Source organism: Talpa europaea (genome assembly GCF_964194135.1).
Source record: "Talpa europaea genome assembly, chromosome: 2".
NCBI classification, from domain to species: Eukaryota; Metazoa; Chordata; class Mammalia; order Eulipotyphla; family Talpidae; genus Talpa; species Talpa europaea.
The window spans coordinates 95052643-95064993 of record NC_140068.1 but is presented as its reverse complement, the minus strand read 5'-3'; the positions used below and the strand labels follow the sequence as shown (position 1 = coordinate 95064993).

Sequence of the window (12351 nt, the reverse complement as noted above, 5' to 3'; positions counted from 1 at the left end):
TCCAGACCCGCGGGATTCGGAGGCACGAAAAGAGAAGGGCTGAGGATTGAAATGAGGGGCTTGACAACTTGACGCTAGCGTTTGCTTCTTTATGTTTCCTTTTCCTTCTCTTTTCCTTTTCCCTGTCTTTCTACCTTCCCTGGCCTTCTCTCTGCTCCTCTCGCAGCGCTCTCCTCTCTCGTGGTTCTCCTCTTAAATCTCTTTTCTTCTTCCCCTCTCTCTTTTTTAACAGACCTCACTTTTTTAACATACTCAAGGGCGAGCAGCAAAATCTTCAGTGACTTGCTAGGCACTGACAGGACAGGGTAGACACCAGCTGCTAAGATCAGCACGCAGAAGCACTACCCTGCAGCCACTGGTTATAACTCTTTTTTTTTTTTAAGATTTATTTATTTATTTATTTATTTATTTATTTATCTATCTATTTATTTATTTATTTATACATGCACTGGGTACAGTCAGAAGCGCGGGAGAGCGAGAGAATCCATCAGAGCCAGAGCGGGGAGCAGAGCTGGCAGAAGGATGGAAGCACACCGCTGAGGGGAGCAGCGGGCGGCAGGAGAGGTCTGCGCGCCATGCAGGACACTCACCCGGCAGCCGGGGATCGAACCGGCGCCGCAGAGGCTGCGGGCAGCTTCGCAACCCAGTGCTCAACCGCTACACCACTGGGGAGGCCCTGGTTATAACTCTTAAGCATTTACTACATGCCAGTTACTTACACTCAGTGTGTAAGGGCATTAGGTGACCAGATGACCAGGAGCCATTCTGGGTCCTACTCATTTTTTTTTTTTTAAGATTTATTTATTCATAAAAGAACTGGGGTATGGGCCAGAGGTGCAGGGGGTAAGAGGGTTCATCAGAGACAGAGTGGGCAACAGAACAGGCAGATTGTGAAATACACTGCTGACAGAAGCAGTAGGTGAGACAGGAGAGGTCTACTGCGCCATGTGAGTAGCTCCCTGGCTGGCTGAGCACCGAACTCGTGCTGCAGAGGCTTCAGACAGCTTCACTGCGCTGTGCTTATTAACACTTTGTACCACCAGAGAGGCCCACTACCCATTGTTGGTTCTTCAAGGATCCAGGGAACCCCTCTGGACCTTGGTCATCTATAAACTGCACTTGAGCTGTGCCATTGATAGGTAGCAGTTAGCTGCAGCAGGATACTCTCAAAGGTTGCCTTGGGAGTTACATTCAGCGATATTCCTTTTCTTATGACATATATATATCATTAAGGACATGCATGCAGATTATATGTCATTATATATCAAGACATAATTAGGCAAATAGAATGCTAAAATTACTGTGGTTTGTGTATGCCCTTCCCCTGCCACCCAAAGAAATTTGTCAGATATGTTAGCGAGAAAAACAGGAAGGGAAACACTGAGGGTACCCAGAAACTTTCAAGCCATGAGGAAGTATTCTTATATGGAAAACTTGTCATTCACTACTATTCAATTCTGTAGTACCCAGTTAATGAAAAATATATACAGCTGGGTAGAGAATCTGAGTTTTCAGATTGACTAGCTCAAACTTAACCTATTTTGTCACCCATGTTGGTGACAGTCTCTAGGGTGGCTAGTCTCAGAGAATACCAACTAAGGGGAGTTCAAAATCCTGCTAAAAAGGTTATTAAGTTGGGCCTCCCTGGTGGCGCAGCGGTTGAGCGCTGGGTTGCGAAGCTGCCCGCAGCCTCTGCAGCGCCGGTTCGATCCCCGGCTGCTCCCCGGCCACCGGCGCACAGACCTCTCCTGCCGCCTGCTGCTCCCCTCAGCAGTGTACTTCGTCAGTCTGCCTGTTCTGTTCCCCACTCTGGCTCTGGTGAATTCTCTCTCTCCCGCGCTTCTGACTGTACCCAGTGCTTGCATAAATAAACTTAAAAAAAAAAATAAGGTTATTAAGTTTGAATAAAGGGCTTCCCGATACTTCCTGTGCTGTGAAGCATGTGCGGGATGCTTCGAATTACTGCCTCGAATTACTCAGCTCACTTACAGCCAGGAAACTTTCTCTGGCTCATCCTCAAGATCCCTAGTGTAATCATTATTTGCTTAGGAAAACATGCAAAAAAAGGGCATTATTTGATTTCACTCCCAAATAATTTAACAGCAAAGGACAAAGTATAAATGAGAACCAGAGAGGAAGGAATTCAGAGGGAATAAAGGTGGCCGGGGCCTGCATTGACCTGTCTGTACACCACCGCCCGCCCCTCACCCCTTTCTCTTCCAGCGTGAATCAGGATTCAAGGTGTAGTGACGTCAACTCTTTACACCTTCAGAATGTGAAACCATGAATATCGGGTGAGATATGTTACATGAGAAAGAGGAAATGTATACTTAAGACAAACATCACCTGAGATGCTTACTTCTATTTTGCATGTTTATTAAAGGGCACAATTAAATCTCTTCACTTCCCAAATTAGACCCCCCTCACAATCAATTAAAATGGTGGACAGTTCATTGGTTAATGAAAAACAAAATCCTCTTGTTTTTCGGATTATGTGGTTCACTTGAACAAAGGTGGCTTGTCCACTACCTTCAGCCCAATGCTGATTTCTCAGGGTACATGAGTCATGAGTGGATAAAAGTGTCTCTTGCCAATTTTCTGGTGTCTCATTTCTTCAACTTGATCTCCACCATAGTCTTCCAATGAAAATAACCTTAAATAGCCCTGAAGATTATTAAGCAAAGCCAAGAACAATGGAAAATCATGTTTTTGTTTTTTTTAAATTTATTTAAGGAACACAAGAAAAGTGCATCTGGAATTAAAAAATAAGACTTTGTTTTTAATTCATCATATGCTGCCTCACCACTCGTGCAGTCTCTAAGATGGTTCACAAGACATCTGATTTCTAGACAAATTGTTGAGGAGTACTGAATTTGATGCATGAGCACATGAAGCTTTTTCTTTGAGTGGTGATGGGGACCTCACGATCCTTTGCTCAGAGCCACTCACACATCCTCCCCCTCCACACATTCTTGCCTGTCCCCCCCCACCGTGACCCATAACACACATTTGGGACACAGTTTTGGGGATAATCTAATTTTTGGAATAGTTTTGTTTGTTACCTACAAAAAGCTAAGTAGCCTTTTTAGGATCAAATCTCAGTCTTGGTCTCAATGGAATCACGTGCCAGTCAACTGAGCCACAAATACTAAACACTTAAACAAAGACGCAAAATCAACTTTTGCTTTTCATATCTCTGAGGCAAGATTGGGGCCTTTAGAAATCTCATGAACAAAGACAAAAGTGTAAGTAAGGAAATTAAAAGGAGTTTAGTTATCATAAAAGGAGAAGCATACAACTTAATTCCATTTGTTTCATGGAAGAGAAAACTGCTATAAAAGGAAATGACTATATTTTCAGGTTTTAATGCAGGTCCTAACCTAACAATGAAAGTGTTATGTTAAAACCACCATAAAAATAAAGACTAATCTAAAATATAATTGCCAGTGTTCTTTAGGATTTAAAAAAGTGAGATGTTTCAGGATGAAGCAAATGTTTCCTTGGGTTGCCAAAGGCAGCCCCATGAGTATTTATTTCTTAGGCGGTGGAACTAGAGAGTCAGGCTTAATCTCGTTTACCCGTAAGAAACTAGACTTCAACTAAATCTACGTATTTAAGACTTTCCCAAATTCAATGCCCAAGTACTGGAGATCTTAGGTGAGCTGTACCTGCATGGGAAGATGTTTCAATTCTTTTTTCATAACTCACACCAGAATGAAGAAGCTATGAGTGCAGGGAAAGAAAACTATGGTGTGTCAAACCTGCCAGTGAAACCCTTAAGGTAAATATGAACTACTTATTTTTTTCAACCTCAAAGATTTTGTTTTTTAAAATTAAGCTACCTAGTAGTTAAAAATTCTGCTTTTGTTTTGCATGATAGGAGTGTAAATAAAGTTCCATAAACCACTTTATATGCCATGGGCCAGTACTTTTAAAAAGATGACCAAATTTTTTCAAAAGCTGCATTGATTCTAAATGGATGTGTAAATAAATCCACTCCAGGTTAGAGATATCCTAACAGGGCTAAGTTCTTATTAGCAAGGGTTAGAGTGGGACATGATACTGACGAGTAGCAGTGCCAGCAGGCAGGACTGTGCTCAACTCATGAGAGGAGAGGAAAAAAGCACAATTCTGACTGCTTTTTTCACATCATTCCAGCATCTCAGAACTTCATCCAGAACAGGGCAAGTTAATCCAGGACCCCCTGCTGCTCATGCTCACCGCTGGAGTGTTTCAGGAATGACAGAATTCCTCCCCCAGGGACAGGCTGGGTGTGGGCAAAACGCACTCAACAAGGAGGCGGCTAAGTCAGCAAGCAAGTGGCCTCTGAGGTTCTGGCTTTCAAGTCTGTGACGCTGCTGTGGCCTGATGGGATACCACACCTCTCTACTGTGGGTTCTGTTGGTTAAAAATGCAATAGGTTGCATTCATAGCACTCCAGGCATTTAAAAAAACACAACATCCCCTTTCCTCAGGCCAAGCGTAAGGAAGGAGAAACTCATTAAGCATTTATTGTTAGGTTTCTATCGTGCTATGCAATCAGGGTTCAATCAAATGTAAAACCCGCACAATGGCCTCAAATTGTTAGGATATCTCAAGGGACCCTGAATTAGTTATCGAGAGTTGACAGGAACTTGAATGAGCAGGACCTACGCTGTTGGTTCAATCTCCCACGTTACAGCCATGTGGGTTCTCTCTCTCTGGAGTGGCCCCATGCCACCCTCTCCGGAGGGCACTGGGCAGCAGCAGGGTGGTGGGGTTTTTTTTTTTTTTTTTTTTTTTGGAAGCTACTCATTTTACCATTTGCTTCCAGAATCACATAGACTATAACAAACTTGACATTAAACACCATTTAGTCCTGAGTTGGGTGAAAGCCCAAGGAGGAGGGGCCGAGTTAGGACTCTTCCCTCCTTGGCGTGGTGTCATACTCGGCCTCCAGCTTTCTCTTCTTCCATTGCTTGACTTCCTGTTTCTTTTTCATTGGCGATCCCTTCTACAGCCTTCTTGCCCATTGCTTTACTGGCCTCTTCCTGAGGAAGAAATGAGAGATCAAGCGGATTAGCGAAAAAAGAAGTGACGTGTTTGATTAGTTCCTGGCGCCTCGAGACAGCTCAGGTCTAAAGCGAGAGTGCGCTGCAAGGGCTGGGTGAGTCAGAACTGTGCTGCCAATAGCTGGAGCGGGAGCTAGCACTTTGGTTAAAATGATGAGCTGGCTACAGGGGAAGGCTGTTTAATCATCAAGTCCATGTGACAAGAGGGTTGGCGTGAAGAAAGCGCTCGGGACCAGAGGAGGCAGACTTCCTTCCAGACAGCTCTCTCCTGCACATAGTGAGGCTGGTTCCTGAATCTCTAAGTAAAGGGCGTGATGGTGGAGCTGCCTCCTTATAGTCCATTTTCTGGGGAAATCAAAGTCTCAGCAGGGAAGTATTATCTGAAAAACACCTGGTGTGTTTGTAATTTTCAAAAAAAAAAAAATGATAAAAGCTTTTGTACACCCACAGGGAATTACCTTCCTTACAACTCTTGCATGGACGTGCTGGGGCCTCCTGAGGATGTGTCTGCATGCATGGAGTAGCCCTGTGCTACCTCTAGAACCAAACCAGCCTCAGGCCAGATAGGAAGTCATTTCCCCTTTCCTCGGATCTCTCACATTGTCTGCCCGCCCAACATCCTAGGCTTAACCATCTTTGATCAAAAATCAAAGAGGACAGGAGAGTTCTTGATCTGATGCTCGTACCTTTGCATCCTGCTCTGCAAACTTCTTGAACATGTTGGCGTATATCCTGCGGTCCCGCTCATTGTGTTCCTTGGCCTTTTTCTGGCACATGGAGATCTGCAGTCTCGCCGCCTTGTTCTGTGGATTTACTTCCAACACCTTCTCAAAGTCGCCCTTGGCTGACTCAAACTCATTCATGAGCAGCTGGGCTTCTCCCCTCCGGTACAGGCCCTTCTCGTTGGCGCTGTCCAGTCCAAGGGCCTGCAAATAGAGGGTCTATATTTTAAAAAGACAAACACAACCTGTGGGAATTTTAAAGAAATTCAGTCATTTAATTAACTTACTGAAGTTCTCTAGCCTAGGGATTAGGAAAAGGTATACTGAATAGATACGGGGCTTAAGTTAATTACAGGCTACTGATCAAAACACAAATTAATTTCACTATTAATAATTTTCTGAAAAGATCCCAAGGGGATTTGGGAGGGGATTCTTGAGAAGTTCATTTTAAAGTTAAGTAGAAGAAGTAAATGCCCAAGAATGGCTAAGAAAATTAAAAATAACGTGAGGGCACTAGCCTTATCAGAGGGAAAAAAAAAACATTGCAGTTAAAAGTTTGTTTACTATTCTGTGGACAAATAGGTCAGTGAAAAATACAAGATTCATATGTATGTATATTATAAGATTTAGCAATAATGAAGGTGGTGAGGGAAATAATTAACTTTGTAATAAATGGGGTTGAGATACCGGCTATCCACGTAGCAAATAAGAGTTAAATTCTTACTCATATCAAGCACAAAAATAAACTCCAGCCCACACAAATTTACATGCCAAAAAAAAAAAAACACACCCCAGAATATGAAAAGGTTATTATTATTTTTTAAAAGCAAACCTAGTTGGAGTAAATTTTGTAGGTGCCAAACAGGGTTATTTTTATAATCTTAGAGTGGGAAGAATCTTTCTAATTAGAAAGGAAAAGACAGATTTGGCTATGTAAATATTAATTTTTTTTAACAGAAAAAGATGCTGTGAACAAAATTAAAAGACAAGTGAGACCTGGCTCCCTTGTCAACGTGGAAGCACTGAGAATGCACATCTCAGCCAACAGACCATTAATCTGCTTGGAGGACGTGACCAGGCAATTCACAGAATAAACACAAATGGTAAACAATAAAAATGAAAATAGGGCCTCCCCGGCGGCGCAGCGGTTGAGCGCTGGGTTGAGAAGCTGCCCGCAGCCTCTGCAGCGCCGGTTCGATCCCCGGCCTCCAGGGGAGGGTCCCACATGGTGTGACAGACCTCTCCTGCCGCCTGCTGCTCCCCTCAGCAGTGTACTTCATCAGTCTGCCTGCTCTGCTCCCCACTCTGGCTCTGGTGAATTCTCTCACCCTCCCATGCTTCTGACTGTACCCAGTGCTTGTATAAATAAATAAATAAATCTTAAAAAAAAAAAAGAAAATAATTCTTTGTGGCCAATAAAATGAGAGGAAAAAAATCTGGTAATATAAAAATGTGTTAAGATTTAAAACTTTAGGGCCTCCTTGGTGGCACAAGGGATTAAGCGTCAGCACTGTGAAGCTGTCTGTAGCTACTGCAGCATGAGTTCGATCCCTGGGCAGGGAGCTACCCACATGGTGCAGCAGACCTCTCCTGTCTCACCTGCTGCTCCCGTCAGCAGTGTAATTTCAGTCAGTCTGTCTGTTCTGTTCCCCACTCTGTATCTGGTGAATCCTCTCACCCCCTCAGGCACCTTTGGCCTACACCTCAGTTCTTGTATGCATAAATAAAATATCTTAAAAAAAAAGATTTAAAACTTTAATGTATTAAAATAGTCCTGTCTTTGACTATTGTATTGACTTAGTATTTATACTTCGGCAAATTTATGTAAAGAGAGATGTCACATGATTTGTAACATCAAAACCCTGAAAGTCTAGCAGAGAGGATCAGTTAAGACGTATGTGATAGCTCCATGAGAATTTCAAAGAGAATGAAGGTGCATTAGATGATGGACTGAAAAGATGCAGAGAGATGTCACTGTTTTATACAACAATTTATCCAAATCTCTACACTCTCATTTAAGAAATAAATACACATGTTACTCTATGTAGAAAAAAGGTGGAAGGAAGCTGTGAAATGTATATCTGTGGTCTTGGGACAGTGGGTCAGAGGGGATTTTATGAATAGACAATGTTTGAATTTTGAATGACTTCATACTACTTTTATCTTAAAAAAGCACGAAGTTGGGTCTCCCTGGTAGCACAGGGGTTAAGTCTCACTCTATCAAGCTATCGCCAGCCACTGTGGCATGAATTTGATCCCCAGCCACGGAGGTGACCTACATGGAGGTGACCCACATGGCGCAGCAGACCTCTCCTGTCTCTCCCGCTGCGCCCCTCAGCAGTGTATTTCAGTCAGTCTGCTTGTTCTGCTCCCCACTGTCTCTGGTGAATCCTGTCACCCCTGGCACACCCCTGGCCTACACCCCAATTCTTATATGCATAAGTGAATAAAAATAAATTTTTAAAAAAGGCACAAAGTTGGGCCTCCCTGTGGCACAGCGGTTTAGTGCTGGGCTGCGAAGCTGCCCACACCCTCTGCAGCGTCAGTTCAATCCCCGGCTGCCAGGTGAGGGCCCCACATGGCGCACAGACCTCTCCTGCTGCCCGCTGCTCCCCTCAGCAGTGTACTTCATCAATCTGCCTGCTCTGCTCTCTGCTCTGTCTCTGGTGAATTCTCTCAACCCTCCCGCACTTCTGACTATACCCAATGCTTGTATAAATAAATAAATAAAAGGCACAAAGTTTTATAAATGCAATTAACAATGCCATCCCTTTCTCAGTTTAGCATAACATGGTCTCACAAGTTTAGCATAACATGGCAGGGAACATACTAATATACATAAATCAATCTTAAAACTCAAATCTTTTCAACAATTTATAAAATAGTTGTTTTTATGTGGTCCCTTTAAGATATATCTAATTATTAGCTTCCCTCTCAAGGTGTAATATACTCTTGTTCACTCTAAGACCAGGTACTTTACATGATAGTTACCTTGGCTTGTGCATGAATATGAGGGTCATACAACCCACTATCACTGAGCACCAGTGTCAGTACCACCCAGCAATAGTACCGACAACACAATGTAAAAAAGGGAGAGGGCGGCTGATAATCTGTGGGTCCTCTAAATTATGTGTATCGTCAATCAGTGAATAAAGATAATTATAAGAAAAATTGACTTTTATATCTCCTCGTGGGCAGCTGTAGTCTGCACCCAGAAAGGTCTAAGTTAAATCTGCTCTTATTAAATTGAGGAATCAGATGTCTAATCTGATATAAAATGGCTTTAAGAAAGGTCATGGATGAAAATTGTTTGATTTTATTAAAACCTTAATTCCTATTGTATTATTATTGATAGTCTAGGAATCAGAAAGTCTGACTGTAATCAAAATCTTACTGAATTTCCCAATTCATACTGAGAAACAACCCCGAACAAGTAAAATAAAGCAACACGAACAACCCTCTCACCATTAGCTGAGAGGAAACGAAAGAAGGCCAAGTATGAGAAGGAGAAAAAACCCTAGAATATCGCAAATACTCAAGTTCATCTCACAGGCAGACACTTTACCTTATCACAGCATTCGACAGCTTTGGTGTATTCTCGAAGCTTCAGGTAGCACATGGCCAGGTTCAGGAAGGCAGCGAGCAGAAATGACTCAGAAGCTTTCGATTCCTTTTCTGATAGGCCATATTCCATCTCCAACCAGGATACTATCTTTCCATACTGAATCACTGCCTGCAGGTACTTGCCTCCCTAGGAGAAAGATGATGGTTTAAGTTAGTTGTTGCGTGAGCACCTGCAGTGGGTATAGGAGAAGTGTATGTAATCACAGCCGTCCCTTGGAAAACCAAATCCTCAAAATGACCATCCTCTTCACACTAGCCAGGATATTTGATCATTTCTTTCTGTTGTCAGGAGGTGGCTATGCAGGCATCTCACCCATTCTTTCACATCCCAGCGACCTCTGGGCTGGTGCAGGAAGTGCTCTATAGACCATGCTGTTCCCCAGCATTTGCCATCTCATCTCATCCTTTTCAGGGGAGGGCGTCAGGGCTTTTGGGTTACGGGTTACGTTCCGTGATGCTAGTATTGATGACTTTCTAAAGGTTGGCAAGTAATTTCGGACCACGCCCCTCGTGTACTTGAAGGGAAATTACTGTTTCCTTGTCTCCTGACTATCACTCATGCACTAGTAGACACCACACTCTGGCAAGCACCAGTTCCAAACACAGCAAATCTTAGTTATCTAAACCAGAGCTTGGCAAACCTTTTCTGTTAAGGGGCAGACAATGAATATTTTAGGCTTCGCAGGCTAAAGCAATACTTGTTGCAAAGTGTCATCGGCAGTGCCAGAACAGCTACAGACAATCTTTAAGTAAACGGATTCTTGGCTATGTCCTAGTAGAACCTCATTTACAAAAATAGCCTGCAGTTTGCTGACCTCTGATCTACAGACAATGGAAACAGACTTAGCTGAATAGCAGCACCCCACATTAACAGCATAAAACACACACAAGGGTCAGTCACCTAACTACATGAGACAAATCTGCCTCTTAATCTTATACTTACTCTCTTCCTTGGTTAGAATTCTGCCAATTGTTAATAACAATTGTGTAAGTAATTCACATGAATTAATTATATACATGCTCTATAAAAGAAATTTTGCGACTGAGACAATGTGTTCAGTGCCATTTTAGATTGAATGAAAGAAAAAATCGTAATTGATAAATACACAAATAAAAGGGGAGTCCTGGTAAGGAATCTTGTACAGATGGTGAATGTAAGTTGGGAAACAAATGACAGACACATCCTACTACACGCTAGACTTGTAGCCAGACCCATAAGGACATTAATGTTTGACGAACGACCACGGTTAGATCATGTTACTACACTGACCCATCAGGACAGTGCACACATCTCAAGGTTGAGTTTTGCCTCCCACCTACACTCCGACCCTCAACCAATGACTGAGTAAGAAGAAAAAAAAAATCAGGGCAGGTCTAGGTCTAAGAGAATATTTCTATCAAAGGAGTTCAATGGTTGGCATACAAATGAGCTCCACAATTAGAGATGTAGACTTTTGGTGACCAGGATGGCACAGAGGGCAAAGCTTTATCCTACACCTGCCTGAATATCCCTCTTCACAAGTGACTTGTTTAGGAAAGGGAAGACTTAAAGGTAGTTCGATAGGATTCTGAGGTGTTATGAAGGGAACCAAAGTCAAAGTCTGTTACCCTCTTTGCCTCAGAAATTTGTGATTATCTGAAGGATATGCAAACAGGTATTTGATACTTTTTGATGTGATAGTAAAGGGAATCATTTTCTTGATTTCTTTCTCCTTTAGTTTTTTTTGCATATAGGAATGCAACTGATTTTTTTGTAGACTGATTTTGTAGACTGATTTTGTAGACTGATTTTGTAAGCTGCTGATTTATTGTTTTATAGTGGAGTCAGAGTTTCCTACGTATATTATCATGTCTTCTACAAGAAGAAGTCACTTCTTTTCCAATTTGGATTCTTTCACCTATTGTACATGATAGGTGAACTACCTGTACAGTGAAAACTATAAGACACTGTTAAAATAAATAGGGGACACAAGGGAATGGGAAGATATTCCCTATTCATGGATTGAAAGAATTAGCACTGTCAAAATGTTCATTTTACCCAAAGTAGTGTACAGATTCAATGCAAATCCTGTCCAAGCTTCAATGGCATTGTCAAAGAAACAGAACAAACATTACCAAAATTTATATGGAATCACAAAAGACCCTGAGTAGCCACGGTAATCATTACAAAAACAGGAAGAGTAGAGGTGTCACACTCCCAGATGTCAAACTTATAGTAATCCAAACAGAATGATATTGGAATAAAAACAGACACACAGACCAACGGAATAGATTTGAGAGTCCAGAAATAAACTCACAGCTATACGGATAGCTAACGTATGACAAAGGAGCTACAAGTATACACTCAAGAAAGGAAAGTCTTTCAGCAGATGGTATGGGGAAAATGGACAGCCACATGCAAAAGAAAAACTAGATCACTATCTCACACTATATACAAAAATGAACTCAAAATGGATTAAAGACCTGGATGTTAAGACCTGAAAGCATAATACATAGAAAACATAGGTAAAACATTCCATGACATGGATCTTGATGTATTTGGGGACTTGACTTGAATGGCAAGAAACAGAAGCAAAGATAAACTGGGACTACATCAAACTAAAAAGTTGCTGCAAAGCAAAAGAAGCTATTATTAAAATAAAAAGACATCCTACTTAATGGAAGAAAATATTTGCACATACCTCTCTGACAAGGGGCTAAAGTTCCAAGATTTAAAAAAAAAAAACAAACAGGGCCTCCCTGGTGGCGCAAGGGGTTAAGCACCATACTATGAAGCAATCCACAGCCTCTGCAGCATGAGTTCGATCCCCGGCCGGCCAGGGAGCAACCCACATGGCGCAGCAGACCTCTCCTGACTCACCAGCTGCTCACCTCAGCAGTGTACTTCAGTCAATCTGCCTGTTCTATTCCCCACTGTCTCTGGTGAATCCTCTCACCCCCTGTATCTCTGGCCT

General features: G+C 42.4%; 1 protein-coding gene across 1 annotated transcript in view; it reads right to left on the bottom strand.

The window, feature by feature from the left end:
* Positions 1–4315: 4315 nt before the first annotated feature.
* The window catches only part of FKBP5 (FKBP prolyl isomerase 5), a gene marked incomplete at its 5' end in the record, with an annotated part of 71287 nt that continues 63251 nt past the window's right edge, over positions 4316–12351 (bottom strand). Inside the window, 3 exons of the mRNA XM_084228953.1 lie at positions 4316–5030; positions 5738–5977; positions 9339–9524. Of these exons, the coding sequence (XP_084085079.1) occupies positions 4923–5030; positions 5738–5977; positions 9339–9524 (534 nt within the window). The 3' untranslated portion in view covers positions 4316–4922. The remainder of the gene's footprint in view (positions 5031–5737; positions 5978–9338; positions 9525–12351) is intronic.